The following is a 19,579-nucleotide window of genomic DNA, read 5'->3' as shown; positions in this document are numbered from 1 at the left end:
CACAGAAATGAAACAAGTCCCCCCAGTAGCAGTGGAAAGAGCCGTTTGTGAGAGTCTTGGTGAGGGGACAAATCTTACCTACAAGTCAGTGCTAAGCTGGAGACAAAGGAGCTGACCACAGAGCAGATAGGAGAGGTCAGCAGGTGAGCAGTCAGGGTCAACAAGGAGCCTGAGACGCAAAGCTCCTGCTGCTTCCTTGGCTCGCGAGCCGAGGATGGACACTGACTTTTTGTACGGGTCAGAGAACAGTCAGCAAAGTCTCATAGAGCAGAAAGCCAAGAGTTGATATCTGAGCTCTCTACTCTTAAGACTATATCAAATAAGACTTCAAAGCAGCTTCATTTACTTTATCCCAGCTTTATTTATAAATGTGCATGGAACCAGACTGTCAGGGAACAGGAAAGAGGCTAACACGGTAGAACCTCAGAGGAATGCCATGAAGTTGGTACGGAACACAGAAGGGTTATAATGACACGGGAGACATCCCGGAAACAGTAAGTAAGAAATATAGAGAATTACTAGGCTCACTGATGACAACTTCGAAAAAGGACTCCTGAAAAGCACGTTGAACACAGGTCAGCCAAAATATTTACTGTGGTTTTACTGCAGATTCCTGTTATCTTTACAGTGTTACATTAAGTTGGTACTTAAGTAAATCACTGGAGAAGGAAATGGCAACCCACTCCAGTATTCTTGCCTGGAAAAGCCCATGGACGGAGGAGCCTGGTAGGCTACAGTCCATGGGGTCGCAACTTCACTCACTTAGGTAAATAATGCTTTAAAAAGAAGATAAGCTTTAAGTCTAGGGATAAAAATTCTACAAGATTTTGTTTGTAACACGTGCTGAGCAGTCAGCCTCATTGAACACCACAGCACTAGTCTAACGTCATGTGAATTATGAATTAAACACAAAATAGGTCCAATCAGTGATCAGTGTAACGTCTGGTTGCATTCATTTCGTCTGCTCTGTTTCCCTCTCTTTGCCTCTTCTCTGCACACTAAAATTTAAAAAGCCATTTAAAACCTTAATCATGGGCTTTCCCTGGAGATCCAGCGGTTAAGACTCCTCCTTCCAACAGAGGGGGTGTGGGTTCCATCCCTTGTCCGGGAGCGGATATCCCATGTGACACACGGGCAAGAAGCCCAAACATAAAACAGAAGCAGCACTGTAACAAATTCAATAAAATCTTTAAAAACGATCCGCATCAGGAAAAAACTGAAAACCTTAACCGTTACTGATTGTTCAAACTGCTGAGTGTTCTGTTAACTTCAGGATGCGAAAGCTTCTTCTACAGTTATGGGGACTGAGGATGCCGTGAGAGCTAACATTTGACACGAGGAGGCTCAGGGTCTTAAGACTCTTCCTGTGGCAGAAGTTTCCATCTGACGGTCGAATCAACATCATCATCCAAATTCCCCAGCTCCTGCTCTTTGGAGAGTTCTAAGAATACCTAAGTTGGAGAAAATAAAGAAGGGAATGAACATGTCAGGGTGCTTCTGGAAGGTGGGTGTACCCAGAGACTCACACAAAGATTCCCTAGGTTGATGCTCGAGGGTTGAAAGCCTCACCTGCTCCAAGGTGGCCTGGGAAAGGCTGTATTCTTCCAGGTCGAAGGTCTGTTTCACTGCGAGGAAAGGGGCTGACGTTAGTGGCCTGCACATTTGTCATCAGAAGTATTTTCAAAGCCGGCAACATTAACAGCAACTTTGAATCCAGGAGATACTTTAAGATACGGGCCAAGTAAATTGAATTTTCTTGAAGGATAAATTAAAGAGTGCTGATATGGCTAATCAAAAGATCAATGCATTCACGTATGTGACCTGTAAACCTCCTTCTCATTAAAGAGAACCTTGTGTCCTATTTCAGTATTTAGCCTTCTGAGTCTCTGTACCTGTATGCTTTGGTCTCCAGATCAACTGCTGAGCATGGCGCTGTTGTTGGTGTTCAGCAGCTGTGTCCAGCTCTTTGCGACCCCGTGGGTCACAGCGCGCCAGGCTCCCCTGCCCCTCACTGTCTCCCGCAGTAGGCGCAGTGAGTCAGCGATGCCATCGAAGCATCTCAGCCTCTGTTCCTTCAGTCTGGATTTATACATGGAGTATACTCCCGCTGGTCCCGTTCAATAAATGCCTTGCTTCTTACACGTCAAGGTGCCATAAACACCCAGCGTGAGCTGTGACCAGCATCTCGGGAACCAGTTCAGAACCGCCTCTCCAACCCTGACTCGCCACGCCTCATCCCTGCGTGTTTTCCAGTCGTCCCAGCACTGACATAAACAAACGGATCAATGGAGGAGAAGGCGTTCACAGTTAGGTTGAATCCGTGGCTCCAATTTCTGCTCCTTGTGCCTCTGGCTTCCACAAACACGGAGCTGCCAGAAGCTCACCTTGGTGTTCTTTGGGACATCACAACGATAATTATGCTCCAATGGTATGCAAGGGAACCAGGACAGTGTTCTGACTTATTTCCTCATGAGCAGAGGGGAAATCGGGTGGCGTGAAGCCAAGTCTAGGGTCACCCATGCATTCCCTTTAAGGTTTTTAAGACTATTTCAGTGGAAATTTTCTAAGGTTTGACTGATGATATAAGTTTTGTACTTGAAGTTATCTGATATGCATTCCACATGAAAATATTTACAGTAAATGAAGTTTCAACAGTCTAAACTCACCTGCCTCTAATTTGGAAAAGGTCTGAGACAGAGGGTGAACATCCTCTATGGGTAATTTATATGCCATCATGAACGAATATCTGGGAGGAGGAAAGAATGAGAGTTACTATCCTTCAACATTACAATATTGGGAAGGACTTGACAGCTAAAATAACCAAAGAATTTTTTAAAAGTTTCCTTTAAATAAAGGGCAAATGGTTTAATTTGGTAAAGCATGAATCTGAGCCAAAAAATTATCTTTAGTCATAAGAATCTGATTAGGACAAAAATCTGCTTGCCCCTAATTTATTGTTCAAGATGAATCCTGAAACATCGCCCTGATATGCTTGTACACGCAGCCTGTGGTGTCTTTCGTTTGTATTTTATTTCTTACTCTCAAAAGCCAGTCTTTCTATGCTCCCTGGAACCTTTTAATCACATTTTCTTCTTTTCAATCTTTTGTACAAGAATTAAAACTTTTAGAGCTCTCTCCCATTAAAAAGTTCTTCCTTGACCTCTGGGCTTCCCAAACACGTTCATCCAGGACCTCACGTTGCACAGTTCAGTGAGCATTCTTCGGTCCTTCTCTTTTAGACTTCTCAAAAGAATTAAATAAAACTTACACACACTTAACAACTTTCTTCTTTTTATTATTTATTATGTCTCTGTTTGGGGTTTTTAAATTAATTTTTGTGGCGCATCGCTGCTTTTCAATGCTGTGTTAATTTCTACTGTACAGCAGAGTGAGCCAGCCACACATGGACGCACACTGCCCCTCTGTTCTGTGTTTCTTTCCCATCAGGTCACCACGGAGTACGAGGAGAGCGCCCCGTGATCGTCGGCAGGTCCTCAGTAACTGTCTCTTTTACACATACTATCAACCGTGTACACGTGTCAATCCCACTCTCCCCGATTCATCCCGCAGCCCCTTCCCCCTTGAAGAGAAAAGTAAACATCGTACATTAATGCATGCATATGGAATCTAGAAAAATGGTACAGGTGAACCTATCTGCAGCGCAGACACAGGGACCCGGGTGGAGAGCATGCGCACAGACACCTCCTTACTCGTCGTGGGCGTGAGCTTTCTGTCCGTCTTCTCTGCACAGAGCTCACTCTTGACTTGAGCGTTTACACGTGATGTTTTCTCTAAAGAGTGACCCTTATCCCCATTCTTCCACCGGCTAAACCTGCTCAGCCCTAAAGTCCGCCCGTAATGGCATTCCCTCATTCGTTTGCATCTTCCTTTGCTAATACTCTTTCCCCAGAAGGACTCCAGCACCGTAAGAAGCTTGTCTATCTACTGTCTGGTCCACACACAGCCTCCAGCCTCCAGCACAATATGCGCTCAAAAGCATTACTTGTTAAAAAGAGTAGCAGTATGTAGGAAAACTGCACACCTTTCAGGGAAATTCCAGCTCAGTCTGCTATTCGCATGGGTTTGCTTATCTTTATTTGTAACTCACAGCTGACCTCATACAATTTTAAAGGAACCATTCCCTTCTCTTGGGGATCTTCCCATCCCAGGGATCAAAACTGGATTTCCTACATGGTGGGCGGATTCTTTACCATCTGACCCACCAGAGAAGCCCAAACGAACTATAGGGAGGATCAAATGATTTATAATCAATTAGTTTAAGAGAGAGTCAGGGAAGTTCCCTGTGGTCCAGGGGTTATGAATCCACCCTGCAATGCCAGGAGACTCAGGTTTGATCCCTGACTGGGGAACTGAGATCCCACATGCCAAGGAGCAACTAAGCCCACGTGCCAAAGCTAGAGTCTGTGGGCCATAAGAAAGAGTCCGCCTGAGTCAGGGAAGAGCCTGTGGGCTGCGACGAAGAGCTGACGGGGCCGAAGAAGTCAGTGGGAGAGAAAAACCCAAACCCCGATTGGAGCAGGAAACTGCAACCCACTGCAGAATCCCCAGGGACAACTTAAACCCATTAAGGTAAAGTCAGCCTTTCTGAAGCACGTGAGTCTGTTTGAGCTCTTGGTGTAGCTTCATATTTGGTAAAATGTTATAGGCCGATACAGACTTTACATTGTCTATTTAAAAAACCATTGATGATCAAGCTTGTACTTTCCCCCTAATCTCCGTCATTCCACAATTCACACACACACATACACTGTCCACCCGTTAATACGAAACACTCACAGAGGACAACTTTTCAACTGCTGTCTGTCTCCTGTACTTCCTTGTTGTTTAGTTGCTAAGTCATGTCTGCCTCTCTGCAACCACATGGACTGTAGCCCACCAGGCTCCTCTGTCCATGAGATTCCCCAGGCAAGAACACTGGAGTCAGTTGCCATTTCCTTCCCCAGCGGATCTTCCCGACCCGGGGATCAAATCCGCGTCTCCCGCATCCAGGCGGACTCTTTCTGGCTGGGCGGCCAGGGAGGCCCCTCCCTCCTTCCTAGTGGCCCCTCCACAGCCTGTTTGTAACCAACAGGAAGCCGGGGCTCCCTCTTCCCGCCCTTTGGACGCGACGAGACCTTGGGTGCTGGAGGCCTGGCGCCTGGGGCGGCCCTCACCTTTCCTGCCGAGCAGCCTGGGGGAAGAGCTTGAGAATTTCCATGTGCAGAGGCTCCACCTGGGTGAGCACCTTTACCTTCACCTCCAGTAAATAGTCTTTGCCGAACTTGCTTTTCAGATGCTGAACAGAACCGATACACCTGGTCCAGGCAAGGGACAGAAGAGTTGAAAGAAAAGAGACGCCTCCTGGGTTCTCCCGCCCCTGCGTCAGCCAGGCACCCACCTCAGCCTTCCGGACACCATGATGGCCACACGGTCGCACACGGCCTCCGCCTCGGCCATGGAGTGGGTGGTCAACAGGGCACCCCTCGCCGTGCTTTTAACAATGGCCTGGATTGCCTGCCTAGAGACAGAGTAAGGGACTGTTTGCACTTTGAAAGTCATCTGGGAAAATAAATGAACGGGAATGACCAAGGAAGCCTCAACAGAGAATGCTAGATTAGGTTGCAAGGAAAAAAAAAATCTTTGGAGAGAAAGAAGAAAAATTGTACTGTGTTAGGTAATTATATCATCACAGCAACAGGCTTCGTAGAATGAAAAGCAGCTGTCTGAAAAGTGTGACCAACTTGGTGTTTGTTTTGAAGAACAGGAAAACACCACACTGCAGGATTTTCAACAACTGACAAACAAACCAGAGGAAGAAAGAGGCAGGGGGAGGACTCGTAAGAGAAGGAAGAGTCAATCGAGTGCCTTCGAGAGTCCATTTGATTCTGAGAATGTCGATCGTTGCCTCCCTTGAGGAAATCTGAGTGAGTGACTGGTAGTTGCTCAGTTGCGTCCGACTCTTGCGACCCCATGGACTGTATGCAGCCCACCAGGCCCCTCTGTCCATGGGATTCTCCAGGTAAGAATACTGGAGTGGGTCACCCTTCCCTTCTCCAGGGAATCTTCCCGACCCAGGGATCGAACCCAGGTCTCCTGTATTGTAGGCAGATCTTTACCGTCTGTGCTATCAATATATGGAGTTTCACTGAATCAAACAATAGAGGGTCTGAGCCTCAAAGGTTAGTGGAGAAAACATACAAACCCAGTGAGCCCTCCCTCTAGACTGAGACGGTTCACACCAACCCTTAACCCGACGCCCCTCACCACATCTGCAGCTGCCCCTCGGGGTCCATCCCCGTGGTCGGCTCGTCCAGAAGCAGCACGGCCGGGCTCCCCAGGACGCTCAGCGCGAAGCTCAGCTGCAACAGAGAGGAATCACGTCGGCGCCAGCCTGGGGGTGCGTGGGGGTGGGGAGGCCCGGCCTGGCACCGCCGTACCTTTCTCTTTGCCCCCTCAGGTAAGGCCTTGGTGGGGAGAGCCATCTGGTCCTGCAGCTTCAGGGCATCCGCCAGCCTGCAAGAAGCACTCTGATTAGTTCGTGCCTAAAACGTCTAGGGCACCCCGGCACCTTCAATCAGAGAGGCGTGCACGAAGCCTCCTTCACAGGGCCCCAAACAATGCATGTCATGACTTGGTTCTCGTTCAGATTTTCCATCATTTTCTTTGCATGAAAGTTAAAGGCACAATTCACCACCTCCTTCCATGTTTGCTGAGTAAGTTCTATGTCCCCCTCCCTCCAGCTACAAACAGCTTGCTGGAGGCTTCGCGCCGCACCTTGAAACGCTGAGAGCAGCCTCCTCTTTGGCCAGGCCTTTCACGGATGCGTACAAGTCCAGGTGTTCTCGGACCGTGAGATCGGGCCACAGCGCGTCCTCCTGCGGGCAGTACCCCAGACGCCCGAAGCCGTCGCCTTCCTGTTGCATCTGAGGTGTTCCGCTGCCACTGAAGACCACCTGCATTGAACAACGAAGGTCAGCTTCACATCTGCCTTCCACTGCAATCTTCCTCCCACTTCTGAAGGAGACAAAAATGGCCATTCAGCTACAGCCCTTCTTCAGCATGCAAGAGGTGTTTTATAAATTCATCTGTGTATTCTTTTTAAAAAAAAAAAAATCATTTGATGCTGGAGAGGGTGTGGAGAAAAGGGAACCTTCTCACACTGCTGGTGGGAATGAAAGCTGGTGCAGCCACTACGGAAAACAGTATGGAGACTCCTCAGAAAACGTAAAAGACAATTACCATGTGGTCCAGCAATCCCAGTCCTGGGCACATGCCCAGATGAAATGACCATAAAAAAGAATACAGGCACCCCTATGTTCAGAGCAGCACATCCATAACAGTCAAGACATGGAAACAACCTCAGTGTCCATCGACCAAGGGGCAGACAGAGAAGATGAGGCAGGGACACGCGCTGGACCACTCAGCCATTAAAAGGAACGAGAGTGCCGTTCGCAGCAGCGTGGGTGCAACTGCAGAGTATTTTACTAAGTGAAGTCAGTCAGAAAGAGAAAAACAAATATCGCACATCAGCACATATGTGTGGAACCTAAAATATGGCACAGATAAACTTATCTAGAGAACTCACAGACACAGCAGTCAGACTGGTGGTCGCCAGGGAGGACGTGGGGAGGGAGGGGTGACCTGGGAGTCTGGGGTTGGTATAAGCAAACCATGAAAGTGAAACGTGAAAGAAGTCGCTCAGTCATGTCCGACTTTGCGACCCCGTGGACTGAAGCCCGCCAGGCTCCCCCGTCCAGGGGATTCTCCAGGCAAGAATACTGGAGTGGGTTGCCATTTCCTTCTCCAGGGGATCTTCCCAACCCAGGGATCGAACCGGGGTCTCCCGCATTGCAGGCAGATGCTTTAACTTCTGAGCCACCAGGGAAGCCCCTGGTATATAGCAAACTATATTTATATAAACATATACATAGGACGGATAAACAACGAGGCCCTGCTAGAGCACGGGGAACTGTATACAACATCCTGTGATAAACCATAATGGAAAAAAAAATAATGTATGTGTGTATAACTGAGCCACTCTGCTGGAGAGGAAAGCCTGGTGTGCCGCAGTCCACGGGGTCGCAGGGGGACGACACGACCGAGCGACTGAACTGAACTGAACTGCTGTATGGCAGATACCGGCACAGCACTGTAAATCAAATACACTTCAGTAAAACAGAAATCGTTTGACTGACTGGTGAGAACAACATGAGGAGGTCAGTGACACTGGACAGGACACCTCCCCGGCTCGGAGCTGGCCTGCCCCCCACGCCACGTACCACTCCTGCGGTCGGCTTTGCGTCTCCAGTTATCATCTTAATGGAAGTGCTTTTCCCAGCTCCATTGTGCCCCAGCAATCCCAACACTTCACCTGGCAAAAGGGTCACCATCACTTTTTGTACTGAAAAAGTCGACGAACCTAAAATCACTGAGCTCAGGGATGTTTTGAAATCAAATAGCATTTTCAGACAGCACCTTTGTCATTTCTATATTAATGAAAAGACTGGATTTACATGAGAAGAATTTGGACATCTGGATCCAAGATCAGTTGGTTTTCTTGACATTTGATCTGGGACAGGATTTTGAAATAAAAACATCTCTCTGCCAGCAAGTCAAGTATTTTTATAATTACATGTTAACTGAGATATATGAGCAGACTGAAAGAATGGAAAATCTTTCCCTTCATAGTGCTGAAACTAGAGAACAAGGAACATCCTAATAAACATTATCCAAACCTTTGTTAATACAGAAGGAAACATTCCGGATGGCTGTTTTTGTCTTTCTTGCTGAAAAGCACCTTTTCTTTTTCTGTTTATATTCCTTGTGTAAACAGCTTGCCATTACTACTGGCTTCTAGAAAACATGGGAGAGCATGATTTTCCTCTTAAATATTGCATATTTTGTGCATTCATCTTTCACCTTTCATTTCCTAGGCTATGAATTTAACCAGATTTTTGTGCCAATGGTAATTCAACCTCATTTCAAATAAAACTCTCAAATGTACATTTACGAGTGAGGACTTCTTTATCAACTTCTTTTGAAACTAATTCCTAAGCAAATATATTTCCTTTGTGTTAGGCTAACCTTGTCTTTTGCATTAATTGCCCTTCTTATTAATTTTAATGCAGTATAAATTTACCTACTCTTTTTCACATGCTATTTAGAATTATTGACATGACAATGTCAATATATAGCAAAATGGAATTGGAACTCTTCAAGATGTGGGGTATTGTTCAAAATTGATAAACAATATCAGAATTCTTGTACTGCTCTGATGAATGAAGATTAAAATCCACCAAAAAAAATGGAAGAAGAGAAAATTAAGAGTGATGACTGGATAAATTCTTCAAAACGTAATGACCCGAATATGAACTACAAATGGAAGGATTACAGATGCTATAGCAAGTTTTCACACTAAAAACCAACACTCTGTCGACTCTGCAAGACAAGCTGACCGTCTCAGTACTTCACCAGAGGCTCGCCTGTTTTCACCTCATCCAAGCTGGACGCAGCGAGCGCGTTCGCCGTTTTCACCCTTTCCGTTTGAACGTCTTCATCCTCTTCTTCCGGTTCCTCTGGGTTTGGACGATATTTCCTTCTTCTTGGAGAGATTCTACAGAGAAAATAAAATAACATTAAAATGAAATTCTAACTATACAACCACTGCCGGGAGAATATGGCTTCAATGATTTAATTCTTTTTCTCTGTTTTGCAAGAATATAAATGATCACTTAATGACCTACAAGATTCTCCTTGACAGCAACAACTCCCTCAGTAGCCACGTCCCGTGAAATACTCTACTTCTTCTCCTTGAAACCTTTTATCCCATCTGTCGGCCAGCTCTCTAGAGCCTCTCAAATAAGGACTTAGTCTTTTTAGTCTGTTGCCATCTCGGTCACCATTACGTCACATCATAAACGGTCACCATAACTGGCCTCTCTTTTCAAAGCGTTTCACAATGAACTCATTTTTCATTACTGCGTCTTCTGCTGAGACACCTGTTCTTCTCATAAGCAGGAGAAAAACAATGCCCGATGCTTAACCACTGTGTGTGCAGCTCACAAGACAAACACCCAACTTGCCTAAAGTCACAAGACCTGCGTCTTAGAAACTGTGTATCACTGCATTCAATGTAATACTCATTGTTTTTTGTTTTATTTTTTCAGAATAATATTTCCCAGTGGGCCTAGCCAAGAGTTTGGATAGTAAATCCATACCAATAAAATGATATTAAAAGAACTGCTATACACATTAAATGTTTAAGTTATATCCAGATGTTAATGTTCTCCCAACCTGAAAAATGGATCTTTCCTCATTGTTTCTTTTCCATACTTCATTTCCAGGCACCGTATAATAAAAAGAAAAATGATGATCTGAAGGTACGGCTAAAGGCAATAAAAAATGTTAGAATATTAGTATCATCTTGGGATTCAAGCTCCATGGGCAATATATGCCTTCTGCCATAGGAGATTTGATCATTTTCTGATAAATTTGATAAAAATCTTATAAAATATATCTCAAGAAGTTTATCAAACCAACCTATATACATACTGCCTACAAGAGACTCACTTCAGATCTAAAGACAGACACGGACTGTAAGTAAAGGAATGGAAAAAGGTGTTCCCTGCAATGCAAACAAAAAGAAAGCTGGAGTAGCAACGCTCACGTCGGACAAAACAGACTTTAAACAAAGACTGTGATACGAGACAAAGAAGGACGTTCAGGACTTAGTGATCAATCAAACGAGAAGAGACGCCAGTTGTGACTATACAGGCATCCGACACAGAAGCACCTAAATAAAGTAAATGTTAGCAGACATACAAGGAGAGCCTGACAGTAATACAATAATATTGGTGGGTGATGCACGAGTGCTCAGTCGTGTCTGACTCTCTGCGACCCGTGGACTGCAGCCCGCCAGGCTCCTCTGTCCCTGGGATTTCCCAGCAAGGATACCAGAGTGGGCTGTCTGCTGCATTGGCAGGCAGATTCTTTACCACTGAGCCGCCAGGGAAGCCCGTAGAAACAGTAAGAGCAGGTATTTGGGGGAGTATTTCAATTTGCCATTCTTTGAATAAGAGCAAGTACATCATGTGGCTATAAATCCTATGGAGTATATATTCAGGCAGAAACATTTTCTTACTATGAAGACTGCTAGGAGAAAGATTTCACCGATTGCACTTTCCTGAGAGTCCTGACTTTCGGACCTTCTGTGATACATAGAGGACAGCTGTTGGAGAAAAACAAGGGCCGCGTGAAGTTTCTCTGCGTCATGAATAGAACACTCTTAAGTCAAATACGCCTGCACCGTATGACGTGCTGTTTCCCAAGATGCTAGGAAGTGCTCTGTGCACTGGGACAAGACCTGCTCTATGACACTAAGATCTGCTGGGAGGTGACGCCCTTTGGTTGTAATCGCCAGCACTTTGTGCACTCTGACTGCATCGTGCGTGAGTGCATGTGAGCTAAGCTCCTTCAGTTGTCTCCTGCTCTGTGTGACCCCGTGGACAGCAGCCCGCCAGGCTCCTCTGTCCATGAGATTTTTCAGGCAAGAATACCGGCGTGGGTTGCCATTTCCTCCTCCGGGGGATCTTCCTGACCCAGGGATCGAACCGGCATCTCTTATGTCTCCTCCATCAGCAGGCAGGATTTTCACCACTAGCGCCACCCGGGAAGCCCCAGTTCTGTGCAGTCAGGATTCACAAGTTCCCTTTTAGTGGAAGTGACTAAACATACAAACGTGAAGTAGTTAAGATTTGCTGTCACGTCCCCAGAATTCTCAGTGGTACTTGGATTCTCGTCCCTAACAGCACCCTGCTTTCCTTCCTGCGCCGCTCGCCCCCAGAGCAGTTTACTGACACTAGAGGCGTGAACAGCACGAAACACCGCGTCTTCCCCGCAGCCCTCTGCCTCCTCTATAGGGAAAGGCAGAGCTAAGCACAAAACAGCTTCAGAGATTCATCAGAACTGAAACGGGAAACCGCCACTTCACGGTGAGAAGAGAGAGTTCTGTAACGGTGGGAAAAACATAATCCTTTCTGACAATCCCCTCCTGGAATTCATGAACCACAGCTGGGTTTCTTGCTGCATTTCTAACTGGATTTACCTGCTTCCTTCTGGGTGTGAATAATGGGTTCAGGGTATTTGCAACTTTTAACTTTATACAATTTTCGCGTCTTCTGTTCAGAATTTACCAGCAGTTGAACAATTTCCAAAATTTTATTAAATGTACCTGCTCCCCTATCAGGAAAGATTTAATTAACGAGCTACGTGGTCAAGGAAAAAATAAAGTAGGTAAAACTGCTTACCTCTATCACATAGGAAAGAAAAAAAATGGACGTGCACGAAGGTATTAAAAGTATACATATAATTACAATACTTCCAGAATGAGTTAGTCCCAGGATGATGAGCATAAATAATGAGATCTAAAGGGAAAAAATCCACAGATACAATTTGCTCAGTCATATTTCATGTAAGTTGTTTTCTATAAGTAATCTATTTTCCTAGAAAGATATTCCTATTTTCAATTTTCACCTTACATACAACAACATTGAGAGGACTGCTTCTTTAGGAAGCATCAAAGTGTCATTACAACTGAAACACATGATTACAATTAAAGTTTGACATAAACATCTAGAAGGTGCTGTACTATCTGGTACGGAAATGCAGCAACGATTAAAAAAAGGGAGCATAATGTTATTTTACTTTATGAACATAAATCCTTATGTGCTTTCAGCACTAACATACAATCAACTTCTTGTCGAATGGTATATGTAGTACCATAGTTTTAGGAATAACAAAAGAATAAAGAAGGGAATAGAAACTTCTGTTAGCATTTACTGAATATTATTTACCAAGTACTTTCATGAGCAATTTACCAGCACTGTGACTGCGAATGCTCTTGGAGAGACTCAGTCCTAACCCTGTAAAGTACCACTGCTCTATATACATACTCTCTGGGTTCAGAGAACTAAACCTCAAAACCTGAAGTAACTTTGCCCAATATCTTACAGCTATTTAGTGCCAGATTTAGAATCCAAACCTGGGTTGTCTGACTCCAGAGCCTAAATTCTTGCCTTCCATACTTTTATAAGAAGAGATTGGGGACCTCTCTGGAAGTGTTAAGACTCTTCTCTGAATGCAGGGGGTCCAGGTTCAATCCCTGGCCCAGGAACTAGATCCCACAAATTGCAACGTAAGATTCTGCACGCTGCAAGAAGACTTCCATATGCCACTGTGGAAAATTCTGAAAGGGATGGGAATACCAGACCACCTGACCTGCCTCTCAAGAAATCTGTGTGCAGGTCAGGAAGCAACAGTTAGAACTGGACATGGAACAACAGACTGGTTCCAAATAGGAAAAGGAGTACGTCAAGGTTGTATATTGTCACCTTGCTTATTTAACTTATATGCAGAGGACATCATGAGGAACGCTGGGCTGGAAGAAGCACAAGCTGGAATCAAGATTGCCGGGAGAAATATCAATAACCTCAGATATGCAGATGACACCACCCTTATGGCAGAAAGTGAAGAGGAGCTAAGGAGCCTCTTCTTTTTTTAATTTATTTAATAGGAGGTTAATTTCTTTACAAGATTGTGATGGTTTCTGCCACACATCAACGTGAATCGGCCACAGGCATACATGTGTCCCCTCATCCTGAACCCCTCTTCCCCCTCCCTCCCCACCCTATCCCTCTGGGTTGTCCCAGAACCCTGGTTTGGGGGCCCTGCTTCATGCATCAAACTTGCACTGGTGACAAAGGTGAAAGAGGAGAGTGAAAAAGCTGGCTTATAACTCAACATTCAAGAAACTGAGATCATGGTACCTTGTCCCATCACTTCATGGCAAATAGATGGGGAAAAAATGCAAACAGTGACAGACTTTATTTTCTTGGGCTCCAAAATCACTGTGGACAGTGACTGCAGCCATGAAATTAAAGGACGCCTGCTCCTTGGAAGAAAAGCTATGACAGACGTAGACAGCATATTAAAAAGCAGAGACATCACTTTGTCAACAAAGGTATGTATAGTCAAAACTATGGTTTTTCCAATAGTCATATACAGATGTGAGAGTGGGACCATGAAGAAGGCTGATCGCCAAAGAACTGATACTTTTGAACTGTGGGGCTGGAGAAGACTCTTGAGAGTCCCTTGGACTGCAAGGAGATCCAATCAGTCAACCCTAAATGAAATCAACCCTGAATATGCATTGGAAGGACTGATGCTGAAGCTGAAGCTCCAATACTTTGGCTATCTGATGTGAAGAGCTGACTCATTGGAAAAGACCCTGATGCTGGGAAAAAGACTGAGGTCAAGAGGAGAAGGGGATGACAGAGGATGACATGGTTGGATGGCATCATCGACTCAGTGGACATGAGTTTGAACAAACTCTGGGAGATGGTGAAGGACAGGGAAGACTGGTGTGTAGCAGTCCATGGGTCACAAAGAGTCGGAGACGACTGAGCACTTGAACAACAACAAAAGTTTTAAAACAATAAGGAGATATTGCGTGAGTCAGCTGTCCATGCATCCGGTCAACGAGTCAACCTATAATGTGTCAGGTACCAAGATCTGACGCATATGAAACTGATCATAGAATTTAAAAAACTCTTTAAAGTGTTCTCTCCACAAGCACAAGAAATATTTTCTCATAAAAAAGGGAATATAAACTGAAATAATCTGAGGGTTCATCAGCGTATTTTAGGACCTTAATCGGAAACTCCTCGAAGGTTCACTGGCCGTACCATCATGGTTACAAGAGGGGCTGCTTTAGCAAGATGTGTGTCAGTGCATCTTCAGTCCCACAGAAACCTAAAGCCAAGCTTTCTAAATCTGACAGTGCAGGAAAAGAACTTGTCTTTGATTACCCTACCTCCTCCTCTCCATCCTCGCTTTTACCTTTTTTAAAGAATCATTTATTTGGTTGCATCAGGTCTTAGGTGGGGCTGAGGGACTCTCTAGCTGTACTGCACAGGCTGAGTTGCTCTGTGGCTTGTGGGATGTTAGTTCCTGGACCAGGGATCGAACTCGCGCCCTCTGCATTGCAAGGCAAATTCTTAATCACTGGAAAGGCCCCTTTCTTTTTATCTTACTGTACAAATTAGCTCATCCAGCGTTTCTAACCCATTCAGTTCAGTTCAGTCGCTCAGTCGTGTCCGACCAATAGAAAAATTAAAATAACCCTTCCATTAACTCTTCTGTCCAGCAAGCAGCAATAGGTCAGCCTCTGTCCACAGCACTCCCCAGGCAAGTATACTGAAGGATGGGCAGCCCTTCCCTTCTCCAGGGGTCTTCCCGACCCAGGGACTGAACCCACGTCTCCTGCATTGCAAGCGGATTCTTTACCATCTGAGTCACCAGGGAAGTCCTAGGATTCCATACTTAAAGGTCAACCAAATATGAACTCTTGATTTAAAAAAAAAAACAACACATACAAGGCAACAATACATTAAGTGTGAGTTGAGAAGAGAAAAAACTACAGATTAAAACTATCTGAAGACTTCAGCTACTAGAATTATCAAACAACAAATACCAATATTTCAATTAAATGTACACGAATATTACATGTGAAATTAAAAAAAAACAAACACAAACTATAACAAAAGACTCTGAGGAACAGTTCAGGAAGTTTGAAACAGAGCCAGAGTTCTGTAAAGCAAAATTGAGGTTTTAAAAATCAGCCAAAGATTAAGGATAATTTAGACACAGTAGAATGGTTTTTGGTCATAAAGCCCCTGTTAGAATAAACAGGGTTACTACATAAAGTTTCCAGACTTAAACATACCCAATAAATAGTCTCAAAACATATAAAGCAAAATTAATTAGAGAGTAAAACCGACAAATCTACCTTTCTACTAGGATGCATGAGGAAAAAAATTATATCAAGACTAATTCTAACGGTTAAGGAGATATTATCTTGCTATGACATTTAACCATCATATCACAACCACCAATAAAACTGGCTAAGAATTATAGGTATACAGGGATGAGATTTAGAAGCTAAGAAGCAACTTAATCACCTTTAGGATGTCTACTGCTGCAATGAATTCTCAAACTGGTTGTGTTTGTGATATTTCTGCCCACAGTAAGCCCAATCTTTGATACCACCCACGATGACCACCAGCGTAGCTCTCACGGCCTTAGAGAAGACAGACCTTGGTCTCCTGACCCTAATCCCTCCACCGTGCTCCTAAAACAGACAGGAGAAAGGAGAGCCCACAAGAAAGAGAGAAAGGCTAGAACGTCTTTCCTGTCCTTACCAGGGGTCCTCAGATTAAGGGCATGCCTGAAATGCAGCTGGAGAAGGAAATTTTCATTGTTTATAAGACTAAAGTTAAGTTTTGGACTCAACTGGCCTTTTTTAGTACTTAAAGCAAATCTTAATGAAAGAAACAAGACTATGTCATTATCCGAAATGGTCAGAAAGGTATGGTAACCTGCTCAAGATGTCAGCAAGGCCTGGGGAAGGAGATACAGCAGAATATGCCTAAAGTAACAAATAATTTTATTTATTAATAAAACTTTTCTGTTTACTTGTTTGCTTATGTTATTCGTCAATATGGCCACCTAGCACAATTTTTCTTTTTTAATAAAGAGAATTAATTATTCAGGAGGAAACCTCCCTCAGTTGAGAAGCTTGGGCTCAGGTCTAATCCTTTAAAGTTTTTTCCACTCTATAAAATGAGGAAATTGACCCCAGTGATCTAGCCTTTCAGCTAGGACATGTCAGGATTTCTATAGCTGTTTCATCTCTTTCCAAAGAAACAGAAGCACCAAAGAGAAACTTTTGAGAACAGAAAAAAAAGAAAATGAACTAAAACCTTAAACCATGAACATGGCCAAACAATGACCAAAGTTCAAAAGAAGCAGTTCCACTTCCTTCCAAGTATTACGCCTAACTCTCCAGTTTTAGAAAAGGAACTTCAGGAAAACTTCATATAAATATGCATGTGTGTACATTTTCAAATACTTACAAGAAAAAAGCTGAGAGACCAAAAGCCATTATTTTTTCTTCCCGTGGGAAAGAGGAGTGAAATCACGTATGTGAGGAGTACGAGACACGCCGCACAGCCTGCCACGCAAACCACCTGAAAATACAGGATTGACAGCCAGGTTAGAGGCGGGGTCACGGGCGGCCAGCAGAGCATCGGATCCCAAAGCTGTCAAAGGCAACTGTCTTGCACATGCCTTTTGTTTACGACAAAGTGTTAATGAAAATGAATTTTTTTGTTTTGATTTTATTATTATATTTGGGGAGTTTGGGGGGAAATGATCACTTACCAGAGCAAACATGAATTCTAGCACAATTGTGAATTCAAAAAATATGTAGTACATTAAATGTATTGAAACAAGAATTCCAAAATAAAATGGGATGTCCACCAGGGCCTGTCCACACCAGTACGCTGAAGGGCAGAGGCCTGAGATCCGTAATTGAGCCCGGGCTTTTTGCTGGTGAAGAAACAGAAGGGGCACGGACGAGGCTGAGATCTGGGGTAGAAGACGTACTTTGTTTCTGTGAAAATGTTAATTTTCAGTAAATTTTAAAAGTAGTATGCTGCAGCAGCTACTTTTTTTTTTGGAAAAGTCTACGTTCTTTTACAGCAAATCTGACCTTCAGGAATTTGCTGGCCTGGGTTTAGGAAGCAGGCCACAGGACAATTAAGACACCAATACTATCCCAAAGAAAACAGCGTGTCTCCCGGGGGCGCTCGTGGTAAAGACTCCACCTGCTGATGCAAGAGGCGCAGGCTTGGGCCCTGGGTGGGGAAGATCCGCTGGAGGAGGAGATGACAGCCCACTCCAGTATGCTTGCCTGGGAAATCCCATGGACCGAGGACCATGGCGGACTACAGTCCACGGGGTCATAAACAGTCAGACATGTGAGCACAGAAAGCACATGGCCAGAAAGAGCAGCTTCCACCATGCCTGATATCCCGTTGGGGCGGGCGGGTTGGGGTGGCCACTGACCCTGTCGCAAACGGCTGACCTGTGCCTAAAGCTGATTTAAAGCCCCCTTTACAAGAATGGAGTCAAAAATCAGGAAACGTGATATATCATATTTCACACTCAAAAATTCCCTTTAGAATTGTAGATTAACTACACACAGTCGAAACGTAGTGCATTTTCACCTCTGAAGGTGATGTGAAGTGACTCCCTCGTTAAAAATATGTATGTATGTGGCTGTGCTGGGCCTTGGTTGCGGCATGCGAGCTCTTGGTTCCAACTTGTGGGATCCAGTTCCCTGATCAGGGATCGAACCTGGGCCCCTATACTGGGAGTGCAGAGTCTCAGCCATTGGACCACCAACAAAGTCCCTACGGTGAGTCCCTCTAAAGCCAAGGTTACTTTACTGTGGTCAGTCATGAACTTTCTCACATCTCTGACATCACGATGAACCATTTAATAAAATGCATACTTAGATTAGAGTAATTCACGTCATGTGTAAACATTTTTCTTGAAGGGCTATCCTGTGTGTCCAAGACAATAAAATTCCAGGTGACTGAAGTCAGAGAGAATCGTCTCTCCTCTGCCCACCCTCCACGCGCCCCCTCCCGCTCCCCCAGCCTCTTACTTTGTAGTCACTGACGCTGCTCATCCCAATGAAAGGAGAAAGGCAGTTTACGATGAACAACAAAAGAAAATCCATAAGGCCAATTGCCCATCTTGGGTAATCCTGCAAGTTCCAAACACATCTGTAAGCTACTGCACTTGTTACCAATCACACGATCAAACACAAGGATCAATCACACGATCAAACACAAGGATCAAACACACTTAGGGAAAGGGTGAAAATGTCCGAATGGAAGGATATACCTGATATAAGAAGCAAACAAAGAGCAGACATGTTTGTTACCCTTAAAAGCAGGTTCCATTCCCAGGAACTGCATGATTTCAAAAGAAATTTAAAATCTGAATTGTACACGCCTGTGTTAAGAAGACAGACAACAGTTTCTCTTGCATATTTGTGTCTGGTGCGTGAGGACTTAGTCGCTTCAGTCGTGTCCGATTCTTATACGACCCCATGGGCTGTGGCCCCCCAGGCTCCTCTGTCCATGGGATTCTCCAGGCAAGAATACTGGAGTGGGTTGTCATTTCCTCCTCCAGGGGATCTTCCCAAGGCAGGAATCGAACCTGTGTCTCTTATGTCTCCTGCACTGGCAGGAAGGTTCTTTACCACTAGCGCCGTGTCCACCATAATCAAACACTTCTGTTAGGAAACACTTGAAGGCTGAGAAGTGGTCAAAAGCTGCACTGCGCTCCACAAGACACAAAGATAAGACAACCAAGCCCCAAAGGACACTGTAACATATAAAGTGACAGAGAGAACACTGAAATGGTAGAAAGAGTCATAATTCCAGGGTCGGGCTGTACATTTCACACTTGCGTTAATCAGCAACTATGAAACGAATGCTAAGTAGGCTCCCCCAGGGAAATCTGACATAAGATTAAGAATTGGGGTTGGAGGGGTCTCTGGGTGTTCTAGGATCTCCAAGAAAATCTGTTCATTAATTAATTTCAGAAAATACGTATTGGGTACCTAAGAAGTGTAAAAAGCTATTCCAGACTATGAACCAAAGAAAGC

General features: G+C 44.6%; 1 protein-coding gene across 4 annotated transcripts in view; it reads right to left on the bottom strand.

Annotated features, from left to right (window-relative positions):
* Positions 1 to 341: 341 nt before the first annotated feature.
* Positions 342 to 19,579, bottom strand: part of ABCA10 (ATP binding cassette subfamily A member 10) — a 52,629-nt gene continuing 33,391 nt past the window's right edge. For 2 of the 4 annotated variants that reach the window (XM_055408712.2, XM_055408715.2), the window contains exons 23-39: positions 18,569 to 18,670; positions 17,278 to 17,445; positions 16,971 to 17,084; positions 12,306 to 12,422; positions 11,141 to 11,227; positions 10,294 to 10,385; positions 9,472 to 9,613; positions 8,736 to 8,853; positions 8,280 to 8,371; positions 6,775 to 6,953; positions 6,438 to 6,513; positions 6,265 to 6,359; positions 5,399 to 5,518; positions 5,175 to 5,315; positions 2,667 to 2,746; positions 1,570 to 1,625; positions 342 to 1,451 (exon numbers count right to left, since the gene is read on the bottom strand). In XM_055408712.2, the coding sequence (XP_055264687.2) occupies positions 1,353 to 1,451; positions 1,570 to 1,625; positions 2,667 to 2,746; positions 5,175 to 5,315; positions 5,399 to 5,518; positions 6,265 to 6,359; positions 6,438 to 6,513; positions 6,775 to 6,953; positions 8,280 to 8,371; positions 8,736 to 8,853; positions 9,472 to 9,613; positions 10,294 to 10,385; positions 11,141 to 11,227; positions 12,306 to 12,422; positions 16,971 to 17,084; positions 17,278 to 17,445; positions 18,569 to 18,670 (1,878 nt within the window). In that variant the 3' untranslated portion in view covers positions 342 to 1,352. The remainder of the gene's footprint in view (positions 1,452 to 1,569; positions 1,626 to 2,666; positions 2,747 to 5,174; positions 5,316 to 5,398; positions 5,519 to 6,264; positions 6,360 to 6,437; positions 6,514 to 6,774; positions 6,954 to 8,279; positions 8,372 to 8,735; positions 8,854 to 9,471; positions 9,614 to 10,293; positions 10,386 to 11,140; positions 11,228 to 12,305; positions 12,423 to 16,970; positions 17,085 to 17,277; positions 17,446 to 18,568; positions 18,671 to 19,579) is intronic. The other 2 variants (XM_055408714.2, XM_055408713.2) reach the window with 2 other exon arrangements.

Source organism: Moschus berezovskii, chromosome 20 (genome assembly GCF_049115385.1).
Source record: "Moschus berezovskii isolate FMDL1 chromosome 20, NW_MosBer_1.0, whole genome shotgun sequence".
Taxonomy (NCBI): Eukaryota; Metazoa; Chordata; class Mammalia; order Artiodactyla; family Moschidae; genus Moschus; species Moschus berezovskii.
Note: the sequence above shows the minus strand (reverse complement) of the source record. Positions and strands in the feature narration are given on the sequence as shown.